We start from the raw sequence: 19,485 nt of genomic DNA, 5'->3' as shown, positions 1-19,485 counted from the left end.
ATATGATATCAATTAACACTGTCAGTTAAGAAGATCTGTCTAATTAATATATATACATATATATATATATATATATATATGAAGCTAGATGTGCGCGCGCACACACGCACACTCACACACGCACACACACAGCTCCAAAGTCACTTTTTGCCAGTAGTTGTCCCCCCAACTTTTCAAAACAAACTGACGCCCTTGGGTTGGTGTGTTGTCTCATATTATCACACAGCAGCAATTGAATGAGTTAGATTAACATAGTGTTTCCTGTATTTAATTTATTCTGTCAAGTGTCCATTTATTTCATTAATCATATTTTCAGTTTCAAAATAAATAATTCAAGTTCCATTAAGATGGTATCCGAATTCTTTGAAATTTTTAAACCTCCTTTTTTTTTTAAATAATCCAATAGCTACTTTAACAAATAGTTAGCTACTTTTAAAATAATTTAACTCAGTTATTAACTTAGTTATGCTTTTGAAGAAGTTACTAATAACTATAGCAAATACATTCGATCAACTTTGTTTTTGAAGCAAAACATCTCAAATTGTTCCACACAGTAACCTTTCATCTGCCTCATCTTATTAGTTATACATCATATCTTGTTCATTCATCCATCCAATCTCAAAAATAAGAGGAATAGAAGTGTCGCGTTCTCGAGCACACACACGCGCGCACGCACACACACACGCGCGCGCAGGCTTCACCCCCCTAATCTGAATTCGGACCGTCCAATCAGTTTTAAGAAGGGGCGGGGCTTAATGTGTCATCAACACATGACCAGGAAGCCGGAAGTAAATACAGAGAAGTCGTGGTGGGAAGAAGTGAGTAGACCTCGAAATAACGTTTGAAAACTCGCCTTTGCGCCCCGTCTGATTGAAATGCAGCCGCGCCGAATGAATGTGTGTGTTTTGAAGATGTCACGGGTGGACTCTGAGGGAAACATTACATTGATGCTCACAGTAAAAGGCGAGAAAGAGCTTAAAGTTAGCTGGCTGTGCATGTAATCTGGCTGCAGGAGCAGGGGCGAAAGGCACCGTTTCTGTGGTTTATTAAGGTAAAAACAGTTTTGACTGTCGCTGCATGGAAATGATCATGCTCTGCTGTTTTTTTTTTTGTGCGATGTGGTATGTTGAGGCGTTTTTGCACGTTTAAAGTATTTTACCCTCAAATGAATGGTTGACATGGCTTATACATTAATTTGATTGATTGTGTCTGTCCCAATTTCTTTGCAAATCCAGACATGGAGGAACGGACTCTCTTTTTTATGGTGTACTTTCTGTGTGTGTGTATGTTTTATGTGAAAAGTGCTATACAAATGAAGTGTGATTGGTTGATTTGGTAAACATTATTTGACAATTGTTGCTTTGCCTGTGTAACACATGGAGTCAGCTTAATTGTTCATGGAGTCCTGGTGTTTTAGTGACCCTTGCTCACATTTCAGTGAAGACATCCGGGATATAAAGATTCACTGCAAACAGAGAGTCAGGACTTGTTTGCTCTGCTTTGGCCCTGAAATAAACACAGCGGGTGTGTGCTAGGCTTGTAATGTGAGGGCTTGGAGGCCAGCCTGTTGATTGAAGAGGAGTGGGCCTGAGTGCATTTACCCCTGCTTTTCAAACTTGTTTATATTTGCTCTCTCATTGTCTTGTGTCGTCTTCGGGTGGAAAAATCAATGTTGACATTCTTTTGAAATCATATATAGCAAGTTGCACATGTTTATTGTACATTTTGAAGCCCTGGTTAAAAGAAGTAGAATAATGTGTCATGAATCTGTGTGGGTTTCCACTGATTTTCATTTATGCACCAATAATGCAAATGGTAACCGTGCCACCATGTGTATGTCTGGCGTGCAGCTCTGCCACCATGCTGGAAGGCTACAGCCCCGTCACCCAGGCGCTGCTCGGGACTCTCTTCACCTGGGGCCTGACGGCCGCCGGAGCCGCCCTGGTGTTCGTCTTCTCCAGCCGACAGGTGCACCTCTCATTACCCTCCACTAAATTAGTTCAGTCCAAGTTGGAGCCCGTCCATCCACCCCTCTTTAACACTCATTTGCTGGACGTTGCTACATGTGGCGATGAGGACAGGTCATGTTTAGCTTCAGCGTCTTTCATGATGTCTCCTTCTCTCTGCTCTTTTTCAGAAACGCATCCTGGATGGCAGTTTGGGCTTTGCTGCTGGGGTGAGCGAAACATCTTTGACTCCAGATGTTTACACATAATCTGCAGGGACGAACATGCTGCAGTGTGAGGATTCTCATTTGCTGTATTGCTGAGCTAAAAATTGAGAACACACCAAATTATTCCTGTTTGATTTTGGCAATTTTGTCCTTTTTGTTTACTGCAGACGAATGTTTAACAGGTGTAGGAAACCGCTGACTAATCTCGGGCTCCGTTTGCTCTACAAAGTTTTCAAGCGGAGATGGAAGTCTTTAGTTGTGTTTTGGATTTCTTTTTATCCGACCATGACGCTCTGAGCCACTTTCAGACATCGTTTTCAAAACGGCAAAACCCTTCTGATACAAAAATGTAAAACCGTCGCTTTTTCCAAGTCAAACATTGTCTCGTAAACTAGGGCCCTGTTTTATGAATGCGAGTAATATTAATTAGTCACTATCAGTGACTGCCTGCACCATCTGCCAAAACAGAAGTGAAATATCACCGTGACAAAGTTGTTTATTGACGATAAGATTGCTAATGAGCTTCTTAATAAAGGATTTCGTCCGACAAGGGAGAGATAGTTCTGGACTTTATCAATGCATGAATCCACAAAAGAGAAGTCCTCCGCATACAGGACAGTTTAGTTTTGTCTTTTTGTTTTTAATTTTCTCATAAAATATATGTTTGTCAGCATTGTAACGTGATAGGATAGGATGTAGAAAACCAGCCAACACAATCAGTCCCAGTTCGACTTTTTTAATGACTGATTGTTTTTGTTAAACTGTGGATTTAATTGGGGTCCCTCCAGGTGATTTGGAGCTGGATGGTAATTTCTCAGGATCAGATCAGTGGTTTGATAAGGCTAATGCGAAGCGATGGGGGCACGCTTGCTTAAGGGGTGGGGGTGGTGGTGGTGGGTTGGGGGGGGGGGGGGGGGGGGGGGGCTTGAAAATCAACGTTATCACATCTCTCACCTCCATTTTCTCAAAATGTGCCCATTCTACATCCCCGTCCGAGTTCCGGAGAGGAGTTTCTGTCAAATATTTGCATGACTTGTATCGAATTCAGTGTGTAGATTAGAAATTAGAGAACTAAGTAGATCGAATAAAGCAATCTTTACACCGATCATGCAGAAACGGGAGCGCTGATATTTTTGCTGTCAATATTGCATAAAACTCATTCTTTAGCCACACGACTAAAATAAACCCACCTGAGGACGTTGAGTGGCTCTCGATTGTTTCTCAAAGCTTCACCAGAATAGCTTTATGACTGCAGCCGTCCATAGAAAAGCGGCAGATATCGTGGGAGGTAATTGTACACGGCATTAAGTAATGGGAGCTATTAAGTCGTGGATAATGGTCAGCGGGAGCAGGAATGTCTTTTTGTCCTACTTGAAACAGATTTTCATGCTGATTCGTCCCTGCGATTTGCTTTTTGTAGCAACTCATAAAGTGGTTACCAATGGACCTGACAAACCATCTGCCTCAGTCACTCAGGGATTTTTAAAAAGAACCGTGAAGAGTTTTTACATTAGTATGCTCGTCCTTGCTCAAAACCTCCAGGCTGGAGAGGTAATGGTGTCATTATGCTCTTTTAATGGTGAGAATCTGAGTACAGGGGTCAAAATATCATACTTTTTTCTTATTTTAAGGAAAATGCTATAATTCTAATTTTAAAACCTTCTTTAAAGCTAAAGAGAATCCCATTGCTTATGTTTTTAATCGACACCAGCCAACTTACTGAATCCCTTTTTTTGTAGGATTAGTGGTTAAAACTTTTATATGATTGTGTTGTGCAATGCCAATAAAGATTATATCTTATCTTATATCTGGGAAACTTCCAACATCAGATGTCCAACAGTATTCTGATTTGAGCAACTCAAACCCGCTGTTGGAACACGTTCAGTTCACAATCTTCCACTGCACATGCGCTGAAACCCAAGTTGCCTCTGATGGATTGAGAGCCTTGTTGAGCCGGTGAATGAACTGATGAAGGAAACTGACAATGGGAAGCTCTGATAACCAGTGAAAGAACTCTATAAAACATTCACCATTTATATTTCATAGAAGTGAGACAGGACACTTCAAGAAAACAGAATTTATACATAAACGCAAAAGCATGACAAAGTTTCACATGAAAACTTGTTTTTGTTTCAGAAAAGTTTGGCATTAGCATGGCAGTATTTTGAAAGTGAAGTTCATCATCAGCTCCTGTTGTGTATTGGAGAGAATAAGATGCTCTCAGATCCCCATCATAGAAATTTGTCAAGTTTAAATGTTTTCTGTGGGTTTGTGTTTTCCTGCAGAGATGGTTCAGTTTGTAGGACTACGGCTCTACAGATCCTTGTCTGGGCTTCATCCTTGGCTCCTGAATGTATTATCTGAGGTGTTAAAAAGCCTTAATTCTCATCCACAGCCAAACAAAAGGCTTGGTGTTTTCACATCTTAGCCGCCCTGTTTTCTTCTAACAACTTAACACCTTTAACAAGGACTGGAAGACACTGTACATAATAGATGTTTGCTTTTTGTATTTGAGACTGAATTAGAGCCTGCGTTCGCAACTCGGAGGGAAACATTTGAACAACAAAGCCTTGCTTTCATAACCCGCCTCTGGCCCCGGATCTGTGTGTTGATGCACATTATGGCTCTGATTAGAGATGTTGACTTTCTGCGGCCTTGATGAGCTTTTTCAACCTGAGGGTTCCTGTTCCTGCGTGATTATCCCCAACTACAGGAACCATTTCCTTTTTTCACAGAGGTGTGAATGTAAAGATGTCGCATCTCGGCTGATTGGAGGCAAATACGTGCACAGAGAATAATACAAACAATGGCGAGGATACGGGCATTCGCATTGGAGAAGTTTTACAATTTAGCTTTTATTTGATTGCAGGGAGGCCGTATGATGGCTTCCTTTTGGATGAACTCATATGATTTTGACATCCACAGAGCAGACAAAGCCTCGTGTTCTCCTTCACTCTGAACGCCGTTGCATTTCAAAAAGACACCAGATGAATTCATCGCTCCAATGCTGACAAAGGTGCAAATCTCTCTTGTTGACTCATGAGAGAAAACGGTGTCTCCTGTCCCACACATGCAGATTTAATAAGGCCGACTGTCACAGCTCTGAACAGAGACATGGCTGCTGAAAGGCTGGTTTTTTTTTTTTTGTTGAACTGTTGCGATTTCGCCGTCTCAGCCTGAAACGCACAATACAGGACCGCCTCACTTTCACGTCCGTGGGTGGGTGTTTGAAGACCTGCACGTGTCTCGTGAATCAGACGCCATCCTGCTCTGTCCCCTCTCCTCATCTCACAGGCCCTCACTCCGGCGCCTGCCAGTACACAGAAACAGATTTCAGTACAGATGGAAAGGCACAAAATATCTTTGTCACTGCAGAGCATCGCGTCACGTTGTGTCAGAGCGCAGCGTGTCTCAGCACTGGTCGGTGAATAATCGGGTTATTGTTCCTCCTTTACCCTGCCGACCAGCACCGCCTCTCCCCGTGTGCAGTTGTCGTAAAGGTGACGCTCATTCACACCTCGACTCACCTTCACCTTCATGTACCAGCATCTTAGAAAACCTGTTTTCCTCCGTTTTCAAATAATTCCCCCTTGAGTTGCCTTTTCAGTGGCTTCGAACACTGTTGTCATGTAAACGGGCTTCCAAAACACAATAAAAGTTTTCCAGGTGGTGCCTAAGTTGAGCACACTACTGCTACTGAATGTAACAGATTTAATTTATTTCCTTCAGGAAGAGTTTTTCAAATTCCATGATGCTAAATTTCTCCCAGAGAGCCACATTGTTCCATTGTTCTATAATTTATGAGTACTGGAGCTACTGATTTCACGTAAAGACCAAATGCCTGTAAATGAAGCAGAATCAAAATGCATGCTGCAGTTTCCAATATGGGTGATGGTTAATTGACTTTCCTCCTTGAAGCACCATTTTTACAATTTATCTGGTGCTGCACAGTCGAATGACGGGGCCTGCCCGTTTCCTGTGTTCTGTTTTCTTAGAAAGTCCTATCCCTTTTGAATAGTTGCACATTTCTTCAGGCTGATACTGCGTCTACAGTACACACACAGGGCGGTGTGTAACCACTACGCAGTCCCTTCACCCCTGGAAGTTCTGCCTCGAGGTTGTGTATCACCGCCGCAGCTCGCGGAGGCTGTGTGGAGGTGGTTCACAGCGACGCATTGCCTCGGCGGTCCGTCTGCGTGTGGAGTTTAAATTAGGCTTTGGGGACACATGCGTTCATGGGATGAGCAAAGGAGCTGCGTGAGCGTGGGTGTGATGACTTTCCCATGGAAATATGGATTAAGAGTGCGGAACGTGCCGCCCCACAGCAATATACTCCATCCCCCAGCATGATAACTATTGCACCCGCAGAGGGTTTCTCAAAGACGAACATGAGCATTTTGTTTGTGTAGAGATTGCAGTGACCTTTCATTAGTATTAACCTAAATCCCACTGAGCAGCTTCGGTGTGTGTGTGTGCGCAAGATTTACCAACACAACCATGTTGGCTGACGTGCTGATTGCAGAATGTGACCAGGCATGAAGAGAAGGATCCAAGTTCTTGTGGCTGATTGTGGTTCTTCCATGAGGATCCTCTTCATTGAAATGAATTGTTTAGTTTTTTTGATTTAGTCTTTGAATCCACTAAGAAGAACCAAACGACACTATAAACGGTTATTGAATTTTTTTTTTTTTTTTCAAATAATCTGCTCTAAATTCATATTCTGTGAATATAAACAGGCTTTCCAGTAGTGAAGCGTTTTTCCTAAAACGTTAAAACTTAATAGTTATTTTGCTATTTCAAGTTGTGATGCTGTATTAACAGAATGTGGAGAAGGGTCTCTATGACTCCCCTGATAATCTAATTGTACATCAAAAACCATTTGTTTCTCTGCTTTTGGCTGTGATTTGCAGCATCCATGAGTTACATATGCATTCTAACTCACTGAAAATGCTGAGTTTTTTTTTTTTTTTTTTTTTTTTTGTGATAATGTGATGCTGTCTCTTCTGTGAATTGAAAACTGCACATAACCTCTGGAGAAAACGCATCTCAGTGGCAATTAAACTCAATTCTGCATCACGTAAAGTAGCTGAGACATTTAGAGGTCATAACAATGTGTTAATAGCAACTATATCTGGAATAAACCCTTTCTCTGAGAAGTGATTTAAAACAATTAATGGTTTTCTTGTCGGTATCGAGAATAGTCAAAGATGTGGTCTGGGCATGTATGAGGGCACGATCACTGTGAATTAATCCTATGGTGGCTAATTACTTCTGCTCATGTGACTCACAATGCTGGAAATAAGTTGGCCTGTCTGCTCATGAAACATGAATGTTTTGGTTAGATGCACAGAAGTACTCGAAGCACTACAGGATGGATCTTAGCTTGTCAGAAATAACTCTAATACTGAGCAGAAACCCCAAGCCGTTGGGTCAAATCCATTATTTTTTCGTGCAGCACGTAGTTTCTGTGAGCATGCAGTGTAAAGTGAAAATGGAAACGGCTGGGAAAGCGAGAACTTAATGGGATGAGAAATGGAACTGGCATTGTACCTGACCTAAAAAACAGCAAACCAACCTGCGTTACGGGTGATTAACAAACAACGAAGAAGCAGAATTGAGAGCGTCTGTTGGTGATCGACCTGTCTGACTTGATTGGCCAGTTGTTACTTCACTTCGACAGTTGACTTCTACTACAAAGCTGAGAAAGAAATAGAGATGAGAAATGTTTCTCATCCATTTTAATCTCAACGTACGCATTTTAAAGCAGCCGACAACATGCTCGATTCAGCTGGTAGCTTTGAAACTAAAAACACAAGACTGCTCAAGTCATTCATGTGTTGTAAGATGAGTGGTGTAAGACTTGTTATACAATAATAGTTCTATTTCTATATTCTTCACAGAATGTCTTTTACTTTGTATTACAAAAAGTGACATTGAAACCACTCGTCCTCTACCTTTGTGTTCCCCCTAGTGACAAAAACATATCAATCTAACTCCTAAAAAAAAAACCCCAGAGAGCTTTGTCGGCCAGGAGCTAGGCAATAACTGCACAATGCAGCTTGGTTTCCTCATAAAAGAGATACACTACGCTTTAGTCTGGTCTGTAGATGTATTTGGGGGGGAAAAAAAAGGTGATAGAACTTTTCTTTTGCCTCCAACCATGAGTACTAGCAGTGCGTGTTGTTTTCTACCAGCCCACCCATTTGGATGCCTCTGGGATTTTCTTTTATAGCTTTAATCCACATGCCAAAACGGAGGGGATAGTATTTGTCGCGCCAGTAAACAGTATTTCATGCAAGCGCAGCGTGCTAGCCTTCTCGGAGAGTATCACATTTCACAGAAATCAGCTTCTGAAAGGCTCCACGGGGATGTTGCACGCTCGGCACAATGGAGGTCTCGACATTCGGCCACGTGCAGGTTCCCTGTGCTACTGTGCTTCTGCAAGATTTATGTTGTATGTGTATGAGCACTGACATCCCGAGCAGCACACGTTACCTATCGGGCATGCTCGACGAAAGCGCCACGTGTTTCTGTTTGTTTGGAAAGAGCGGAATTCAAGGAAGCCGTTGCATTCAGTTTTAAGATCATAAATACACAGACTTGAATGGATGTCTCTCATTTACTCTCTAGTACATGTTGAAATTGTTCAAGTCGTCCTTGTGCTGTCTCATCGGAATACATGCACTGAAATGTTCAAATTCACTATCGTCAGTGTTATGATGCTTTCTGTGGTGGCGAGGCAGTGATCGAATGTGATTTTAAGGAAAAGAAAGCAAGAAGCAATGAGAAAAGGTGCCCTCATGTGTATGATTGGCAATAAGTAAACCCCTATTTAACATCTAAACAGACGTCAAGATTATTTGTTAATATGCAGATTTGTGTGGAGTTAGAGGATGTCCAGAAAAAAGACTTTTGACATTGAGTCCAAGAAATTTAGACGAGATGGAGAAAAAAATAGAACATTTTCTTTGTCCAGCTTTGCTTGGCCAAAATATTTTAAAGGTCTAATACACGATTTTCTCGAAAAGACGAAGCCCCACGTCTGTTACTCACTTTTTGAACAACGCGCATGCGCCAGACCATCCGCCCGGCTCTCCTGCTTCTCCCAGGAAACGCGGAAGTGTACGAGCGCGATCTCCTCTTCTCCGGCGTGCACGGCTCTGTTTACAGTTTCTGCGATCCGCCTCGCTCATAAATAAAGCTTTTTTTCCGAAACAGTTACAGTTTCATTATGTCAGACTCGCCATCGGTAAGTACTGGCTCAGAAGCTCACCGGCTGCATAAACACTCTGAATGCGCATGCGCAAAAGGGAGAAGCTGATTTGGCGCAAGCACGTAGAACCGCCTTACGAAAGCAGCTCGTCAGAATGATTGACAAACAGACCCACCAATTATTTAGGTGATCCACCCGGAAATCAAAATCGTGTATCATACCTTTAAGCATTTTTAGATTGAAATACTAATCATAAACCTGAGGAAACAGTCCTCTGGACCACATCGTTTTCTGCATTTTCTTCCATTTCCTTGTAACTGATGTCGTTTTCAAAACATTGCCTTGTAAATGCAAAACTTTTCTGATACAAAAATGCAAATACGACCCAAAAACTGTCGGCAGATACGTTACTCAGTTGGCCCCAGTATCAGTTAGCAGTTCATTGAGTTTTTATTTGATTAATTATGGAAGAAAAGTTAGTTTTCTGAATTGTTTTTGTTTAGACAAACAGCTCAGCATCAGTTCACCAAGCAGGAACTAAAGCGCATTATTCTCGCATGATTCAGCTGTGTGTTTGTGTGTCCTCGCACAGCTGAGTTCAAATCAAACTAATTAAATCAGCAGATTTTCCGTCACTGTAAGAGCCAGCAGAACAAGACTGAGGAAAAGAATGTAAACATCGCGGATGTCATCACAATAGCGTATTTTCAGTCAGTTTTCATGGACGTTAGTTTATCCTTGACTGATAGAAAGCTGGAGGCGCTTCGCCTCTTATAGCAGACTTAAAAAGCCCCGTGGTCCTGCAGCTGCTGGAAAATGGGCTGAATGTCACTGATCAAATTAGCATTCAGAGATTGAAATGCTTTGCGTTCATTTATATTCCCTCCAGCAAGAACTGTGAGAGCCGCAATATAGTTACCAGGGACTGCTGTCTTGACTGCTCCGTTAAACGTCTTTTCCTTTTCCCATGACCTTTACGCAGTGATCTTGGCACACCTTTACAGCCTCTGGATTGAATTTGATCTCTGGAGGTTATCACCATTGAACCCAAGTACAAAGGGAAAAAAAACAGCTAACAAGCTGAAGGTGGGCTTCAGGGCTACACTGTCACATCAGGTTAACATTTAGAGCGTCGCTTTTACTTCTGCAGAGTAAGGAAGACACATATTAGATGTTGTAGCCACTCTGGAAGCACGACGGTAGGGATGCTCTTTCTGTTAGATGGTTAAGATGCACATGTCAGTAATATCTTTGACATGTCTTGTCTGTGCTGTTTGGGAAGGTCGTGTTGTCAAACCCACAGTTATATTGAACATCTGCCAGATACTGACCAGTTTACAGAAGAAGACGATTCTACACCCATAAAATCTTAATGGTTCCTTTCATCATAGTCATAAAGGGTTTTAATAAACTTTGCATGAACTGATAAGACATTTATTTTTCATGTCCAGTTATTGTTGCCGTGTTGTTTGATGTTACTGTTTTGCTTTCATAACCTGTTCATGCACGAGGAGGCCACAGAACAACACGATGTCCTTTGTAGAAGCTATTATGTGGTAACACCATTGAGAGCTGTGCGTCCATACTGGATGCGGCCTGTGGAGAGTCACCTCAAATATAATTGAGCTGCGAGTGCCTCTGTTCATCCTTTATAGATTGAGATCATATGAAAACTCATTAGTGAGCATCACAATGAAAACATCAAACAAGAATGGTCTGAACTCGATGATCCAGGAACATTGTGACTGTAGTGATCGTAGCTACAAAAAAAAAACCCAACATATTTATCAAAACATCCAGCAGCCACAACATTACATGCACATGGCTCATGGGATCATTTCGTGAACTGCCTCTTCTTGGTGTTATCAATCCTAATTCAGCAAATTTACCAGCAAATACAATTGCAATGGTATGCAATGTTTTACAATTTCTTGTAAAACAACCACACCTGCATGGCTGCAGGGAGCGTGATAATGTACATATTCAAGCTCATTTTAGCTGTCCTGCTGTGCATGTATGAAATGTGTCTCAGCATATGATCCAGATGACTGTAGTACAAGTAGAAGTACTGGCAAATTAAAAAAATTAAAAAAATGCGTGCAGCATCGTTATTGTCAGTCTATTTGCATATGCAGAAAAACTATCAACTCCATCAGCCGTACTGTGTGTTTTGTATAAGAATGCTGCGTTTAGAAAACGGCATTATCGTCTTCGTCTCGTAAATAAACAGCCAAAATGCAATGGAAGATTGTAGTTTTTCAAGAGTAATACTCAAAAAGGCTGTGGAGTTTAAACCAGTTGGTATCAAGGCGACCACAGTATGGGAAATCTCTGATTCTATCAGCAGCACCGCAAACTGATGATATACAGCAAAGTGGACTCATCAATAATGAAAAATAATTAATACATACATTTTTACAATCTTCTGTTTTACTGTTTTAGTCCAATGAGAATTTTCACATGATAACTCTTCAGTGTTTCTGCTGTGTCCAGGTAAACGCACATCGTTTTCAAAGCAAATGAGAAGCTTTACTAAAATGGAAACTCAGGAACAATGCCTTTTCACTTGAAATGAGCAAACAGCGACTCCATTTGTGTTTTTCGGCTTTCCTGGATTGGCGCCTTCAGTGCTCATCTGCTTCAGGATTTGTGTGTTTAAGTATAATTTTAAGTCTCTTTTCCTGGAAACCTTGGCTGTTTGTTGTTGGCTTTTGTGAGCTTCTTTGTCTTGCTGCAGAAAGTCAATGTCAAGCTTTCTCTGGACTCAGGCATTGCAGTTGGGAGAGTGAATGCCTGCATGTTTTCCACTTCAGCTATAAACGGCCAGCAGGCGTTAGTCAACCTGAACTCAAAGCCACAAAGGTAATTGCCACCTCCACGGAGCTCCAGTGTCAAACAGTGAGAAATGTTGTCGGTTTCTCTCACACTGTACGTCATGTTTGTCCCAATAGCTGCTCGTGGTCTCTCTGTTGCTGCTTTTATTTAATTTTGAGGTTCTTTTGGGAGCGATGATGCATGGCTGTTTCTGCCTCACTGAGTTGATTGGTAATGTGAAAAATGTTATTTGAAGTATAAAAAGTCTCCCTGAGCTCAGGTCACTCTGACTGCGTTGCTTTTTAGTGACTACTCTCCCTTTTAATTCCCATTCATTATTTTTAGGTACGCTGTGCTCCTGTTGGCATCCAGTAATTACATTTTTTTTTCACTATCATTGTTCTATGTTGAGAAAATTATTCGTAGTGAACCATATATTTACTCACACCTCAAGAGAACATTTTTTTTTTTTTTTTCCCCTGACATTAAGACCATCAAAAGCGAGTTCAGTCAGTCACAGTGCAGTTTATTAGCAGGTTAAAAAAAACTGAACGAAAGCGTTCAGTTTTCTCTTGGTAACGTCTAAATGGACCCTGAATCCCTGTGCCTGCAAATGTATGGAAATTGAATTTTCCTGACATGCCAATAGATACTGATTGGATGCACATGAGTGTACATTAGCATACACAGAGCCGTACCGTTTCACCTAAATCTGAAAATACAATAAAAATAAGAGCCTGTGATCATTGCTCCTGTCAAATCGATGAAAAATGCGTGCCTTATAAGGGGAATATTATTCCCACTTGCAATCAGGATAATGAGATGTTTTGCACAGTTTTTCATTCAGTGAGTTATTTATGAATACAAATGCAAATGAGCTGCATAAACAGGTGACAAATGCAGCTTAATGGCAGCCGTCACATTGCTTATGTTGAAGTATTTTGCGAGCGATAAAACGGGATTTCTAGAGAAGATGGACTCAATGCGGCGATCAGTCAAAACATTTAAACCACTGACCGCTTGCAGGGGCTTCTGTCAAAGGGAGATAATGATTAGGCAGCAAAAGGACACCGAAAAAATGCAAGAAGTGTGAAGATTCGAGGGGTTGCGGGGGAGTGATGTTGGGATGTCTGCTGTTTGTCTGGGTCAGAGCACATTCAAAACAATCGGGGATGGCGGTAGAAGTCTGCATGTTTGCCAGAGGGTCATGACTCCAAGTCCATATTCTCCTGGGCGTGTGTGTGATTTCGTTACAAAAACAATCAGCGGCACCAACCTGGCCAGCTTCGTTTCCCGATGTCCGTGGTTCCTTTCAGCCAGATAACAGCAGCACTCTTCAGTTAAAGCACGAGGGACATGTGGAGAGCTGAATGTCCCGTCTTGGCCTTCTGTGGATTTCAGTATAATTGAGGCAACGTAACGTGCTTCAAACGTCTCAGTACTCGTTTTAACACAATACCTTCAGATATGACACTGAAGGGTTAGAGCGGTTTCGTTTATGTGTGGCACAGATGTTAGTTATATTTTTTTAAGACTAATAGAGAGAATTCAATGACAAGCAGACAAAAGATATCAGCTAAATAAGCAAGTCAGTGGTGGAACAACTTACCAATAGCATTGCTGTTGGAGTCGGACATGCACTGAATATGTTAGAATATCTTTAGCAGGATTTTGTAACTTTCTGTTGTTTTTACTTGACACTGATGAGCTCCTTTCTACATCAGGATGCAGGCTGATTTTACAGAAAACTCCCTTCTATTTTTTCTCATATTTCACATGTCTGAGCACAGCCACATCCAAGTACATCCTGTGATCCCTCCTTGTATCCCTGCGTGGCATCAAAGTAATAACAACTGAGAGAGACAGGAGGAAGGGTGGAGGAAGGTCGCATGTCTTGCAGATGCTCCTGTGAGAAGTGAACTGAATGGATGCTCAGCTTGAGAGATCTGTACGAAGAGCATTTATGTCTGTCTGCAGACCCGTCAAAAGCCTGCTTACCATTATATAAAGCTTTACATAAGCTCATGTACGTATGGAGTCCCTGTCTGAATGAGGAAGAAACTTTTTGTCTGGATCAATGCAGAGCTGATTGTGTGTTGAAGGCACTGGACTGGAACTGATTGTATGGACGTGGACGTTCGCCGATGGCCTTGAAACAATGCCTCGCTTCTGCCAGACGATGGAGAGACGATAATTGATTTTCATATATACCTGCATGGTTTTTGTCATACATCATTTAAAACATGAAGAGAAAACAATAATCAAAGGTATTCTACAATTTCTTAAAAAGGTCACATCTAATTGGGCTATGGTGGTGATATTCCAAACCATTTCTCTTTTATTAATCTTATGACTTTGATCTTATCAGTAGATCACTATAGATAAAAACCAACTCTCTGCTGATTGGGGTCATTATGTGTATTATATTTATTAGAACAAAGTTGAGAACTCGTAGTTTCTGAGATCATGAAGAAAGAATGTTAAAGACCCCCCCCCCCCCCCCAGGTGGAAGGTACAAATGATAATACATCGGAGTATCCCAGGTAATATGGAATCTCTAAGCTGTCCAGCTCTGTGGATAGAAAGGTAAAGTCATGGATCCATACAAAGATGAGCGATCTAAACCACAAAGCTTAAACCAGCCGTCAATCACAAAGAATGTTGCTCATTTTTTGACTGTAGTACGTTCATTTTGAAGGCATGATCTCCAAGTGATGCGCTTGGGGATTAAATACAGGCGAAGGAGTCCTATAATGAACGGCTAAGAAGTGAGAACAACCCTTTTCCAAAGACAGGAAGCTCTCAGATGATTGTGTGGAACAAAGAATATTACTCAATGAGTTGGAAGGCTACCGTGGTGAATTGGTTGACCTTTGGTTCCGGTGGAAGTGCTGCTGAGTGGATTTCTGATGTTCCTTGTCTCTCGAAGGCAGTTCCAACTTCATTCTTCTCAATCAGTGTTCTCATCTATTATCACATAAGTGTCTTCCAGATTGCTGTGAAATTCAGTCCTGCTATTTTGGTTACCCGATTTATGAGTCATCTTTAAGTACCATTTTCTAGTGACATTTCACATTCAGTTTGCCTCCCTGCCTTAGAAAAGTATTGAAAAAGTTGCTGGTTGCATGTCAATTTTCCGTGTAATTGCTCTGAATCAAATAGCCGCATGTACTCATATTGATTCTGTGGAAGCGAACATGTAATCAGCAGAATTGATCCTCACTTTTAAAAACGTTGGGTAAACTGTTTATTTCCAAGTGCTGTGAAATTTACCCACGCTATTTATTTTTCAGACACCCAATTCACACTGCAGCTTCCACCTCCAAGTACACATGCTAAAGTAGGCTGACTAAACTAAGTGCCATTTATATTCCATGACTGGTTATTACAAATAAACGATGGCTGTTGGACCCCTGCGGAGAAATAAGAGACTGAAGCCTATTGATATTAATGTCTACATTAAATGCTGATGGAGTAGCAATACGGGAAAGCTGAAATGAGACATCATGACAAATGGAGGGTGAGATAGAGACGTGGGAACTCAAGGATGAGGATCGATTAGGGTTGAAAGGGGAAGATGAAGTGGATGGGGCCGAGCGTTATGAGCTCGTGGATGGACAGGTACAGGATGGATGTCAGTAACGACATCAAGGAGTAGGATGAATCGATTGAATATGGGTTCTCGCGGGAGACAACACGGACCATTAGGACCGAAAGATAATGCTGGAAACGCAAGGCGCGGTGAGCGGAGAATCGAAGCGGAACACCCTTAAGGGTGAAATTATTTTAATCTGTTTCTTAAAAGCTGCTGGGATACAGACGGTAAAATTGCATGGGTAGCGGTGTTGAAATGCCTCACGTGCCAAGTGCTTTAAGTGCCGGTTCCTTTCATGAAGTCCTCTGTGCAGCGGTGGTGGTCAAGTTGTTTTATACCCAGCTTTGTCGCATCAATCACGCCATCTCTATTCGCCGCAGGCTATGATTAGATGAGACACTAAGCACTGCTAGTGGGGGGGGGGGAAAAATAAATGCAGCTGTTCAGAAATTGGAAGAACTCAAGCATTGAAGAGGCAGCAAATTGCCGGTAGCTCTGGTTTTATTTCTGCTTTTCCACAGCAGAGGGACAGAACACATCAGCACCGTCCTCAAGCTCTCCTTTCATCTCCACTCGTGGGAAAGCCACTATTTAATTCATCAGACTGCCTCTTTTGATTTATTCTATGTCAGGGCGTCTATATTTGATGAAGATTAATTTGAACCAAGTCAGTAGTCTGTGCATCGTGATGCTAAAAAATTAATTTAGCGTTTAGGAGGATTTTAGTGATTGTTTTAAAGTTTTGAAAAGATCTGACGTCTATTGGGTTTTTGGTGTCGACAAAAAATCCAAAATGAACGTTTCCTTTTGGAGAGGCCTCCTGACATTTTATAGTTTGAGTAACGAATTCGTATCAATGGACAATTAATGAACAGGCTTTGCAGTAATGACAGCAGCCTTTGTTTGGACGTGATGCCAGTAAATAAAGGGAAGAAACATGAAGTTACTCCTCAAAAGACATTTTTATCATAATCATAGAAGTTTCAACATTCACAATCAAGCCTTTTTTTTCTTTTGTGATCAAACCTAAATTAAATATATGTGAGAGCAGTGTCAGTTCTGACAGTTTGAAATGGACGCATTATATAGGTTGCTTGAATTGATTGGAACAATGCACGTTGGAAAAAGCTATCGGCGCAATGAAAGCTGCATATGGCTCATGGGAAGATTGCGATTGATGTTTGCTCCTCATGTAGAAGTACCGACTCAGCGGGGTGACCGCTGATTGCAGAGCTAATTATTCTGCTCCAGTATGATTGCTGTAAGTGTTGTAAGGCCAACGCACTGAGATCCCAGCATTGATTCGCTCTGAGCTTTGCTTTGATTCTACCCTGTGAAGTCTGGATTCCCATTTATCCTATAATTATTTGAATAACAGGAGAAAAAAAAACACTATGGCCAGATGTGAGGCTGTAGATTAAATCCTGGGTAGGGATTTGGAAATGCTTTGAGTGTTAAACCTTTTCAAGCACAGTTTTAACATTTACAAAAAGTCTCTCCTGAATCCATCTGTAATATTTTCCACTTTTACTCTGAATCTCCTGATCTCATAAGCATCAATCATAAACCGGAGCGAGAACATTTATCCTGATCTCTGTGGGCAACCATTGTGGATCAGAAATATGAAATCTCTTATTCATGACCGGAACAAAGCAGCACCGTTTCCGTAGATTCCCTAACTGTGCAATAACTTTTAGAGTTATTGCAGCAGCGAATCCGATCAAGCATACTCGATTGAAATCGCTAAACTATTCGGGATACGTACATACTTATGTGTAGTTCTCCTATTCTTCAGTGTCAGGTTCGGTCGCCATTTTTACTTACACATGTGCAGAAGAACAATTTTTTGTGGTGTACATGTGTAATAGCAGTAAAGTTGTATTTTCCACAGAGTCGATGGGGGGGTTTCAAAATGTTCCACCTCGGGAGCCGTTTTGAGCGGCTCTGAACACCGTTGCTGGGAAACAGACCCCCAAAAGCACGTGGAAAGTTTTCATTTTCACTTGAATATGTTTTTTTTTTTTGTGTAAAATGGGCCTCAATGTGGTGCGATTAGGACAGTGAGATCTACCTCCTTTTTTCAGTTGAACGTTAAACTAAAAGACGCCATCTGCCTTCATCAGAGAAGATTATGCAGTTCAACCGTTAGGTGTTAGTGGGGCAATAAAGCATCTGGCGTTTCTTGCAAAGACAGAGCAGCTTCTGCTCAGCCTTATTGCATAACAAAATGTATTTATTTAAAAAAAAAAAAAACTGTACAAGAACTGCACACACATCAGTATGCTGTACATCATTCCTGTTAATAGCATAGAGAACATATTTTGCTTCATGTAATTGTTTTTGAGTAGTTTTACAGCCACAATCAGATAATACGCTGTTTTTTTTCTTCTTTTTTTTTTTGGTGATGGGAAAAGAAATAACATGGCAAACTCTCAACTAATGCTAATTTTTTTAATGAGTTGTTTTGCGAATGATTTGAGTATTTTCTTTTTCCATGTCTCGGTAAAAGGAAATCTGTTTTTTTTGAGAGCACCAATCATTTATATGAAAGCACAAATGATCATCTCCAGTCATCTTAATTATCGCCATCATCTGTATGGTGCTTGATTTTATCTTCATTCGCCTCTTCCGGTAATCAGAAGTACTTGAGTGCGGAGTGAAATTACTCAACAGCTTAAAATCTTTCAGTTTGTTATCCAATTAGTGTCTGCATCACATTTGTAGTTGAAATATGAGGAGTTGTTCTTTTCCGTTCTGAGTGTTTATCACTATTTATATACCTGTATGGTTAAAAAAAAACAAAAACAAAAAAAACAAAACTGAAATTTGCATAATTTTGGTTCCATTCAGAGATATCCAACAGCAGATCTGTGCAGTTTTCAACTCTAGTGTTTTGTAAGACAAATCAAGCTTGTATTCTTTTGAATCAAGCTTTCTGCTTCTACCCATATCAATCTGTTCCCTCAGCAAGAACACGCCGACCACGTCGCATTCGTATTATTTGAATGTTTTTACCTGGAAGCGACAAAGGTAAATGTAACCATTTATTCAGTGATATTCAGTTTGGGATCACTGGGTTCATGGAAAACAATGTGGCATGATTTTGGAACACAGAAAATACCATTTGTCCGTTCAGACTGTGAGAGCCTCTGAGCTTTGACAATCCAACACCGATCCGTCTGGAATAAACAGTTTTTTTTTATTCAGAGGAAAACCAAATGAACTGTAATCAACTTCGCCATTGCAACACAAAGCAGACAGCCCGACTCTAGCGATTTCTCTGCTGAAGGCTGAAACGAAATAAACTTTCGTTACCTTTGAACCGTGGCGCTGCCGGTTCAAATTTCACAACTCGCTCAGCTGATAATATGTCAGAAAGCTGGGATTGTGTTGCGCCCCTCTCAGAGCAAACAGACCAATGGGCACGTGGCGACTCTCCGGTTGCCGAAAACAGCGGCTACCGATGCTCAGGCGGCGTGTGAGCGTGCTCCCAGGTTTGAACCTGCTCCGGTCTGTTTGCTCGACCGCAACTGATGCAACCAGCCTCTGTTTTAGGCGGACTCGTGCTTTCAGGGTGAATCACCTCAGGATTTTGAGTACGTTGGACACACACACACACACGGGCGCATACAGAAACACACAGTTCCAGTATCCAAACACTGACGTTCTCATATAAACAAGCGGACCTTC

At 41.4% G+C, this 19,485-nt stretch overlaps 1 protein-coding gene across 3 annotated transcripts in view; it reads left to right on the top strand.

Annotated features, from left to right (window-relative positions):
* The first annotated feature begins 778 nt into the window (after positions 1-778).
* LOC115392876 (zinc transporter ZIP11) overlaps positions 779-19,485 on the top strand; it is a 137,525-nt gene continuing 118,818 nt past the window's right edge. For 2 of the 3 annotated variants that reach the window (XM_030097534.1, XM_030097532.1), the window contains exons 1-3: positions 779-818; positions 1,851-1,968; positions 2,138-2,176. In XM_030097534.1, coding sequence (XP_029953394.1) covers positions 1,861-1,968; positions 2,138-2,176 — 147 coding nt within the window. In that variant the 5' untranslated portion in view covers positions 779-818; positions 1,851-1,860. Of the gene's footprint in view, positions 819-982; positions 1,052-1,850; positions 1,969-2,137; positions 2,177-19,485 lie in introns of those variants that run through there. The other variant, XM_030097533.1, reaches the window with a different exon arrangement.

The sequence above is a fragment of the Salarias fasciatus genome, chromosome 8, assembly GCF_902148845.1.
Source record: "Salarias fasciatus chromosome 8, fSalaFa1.1, whole genome shotgun sequence".
Classification (NCBI taxonomy): domain Eukaryota; kingdom Metazoa; phylum Chordata; class Actinopteri; order Blenniiformes; family Blenniidae; genus Salarias; species Salarias fasciatus.
Note: the sequence above shows the minus strand (reverse complement) of the source record. Positions and strands in the feature narration are given on the sequence as shown.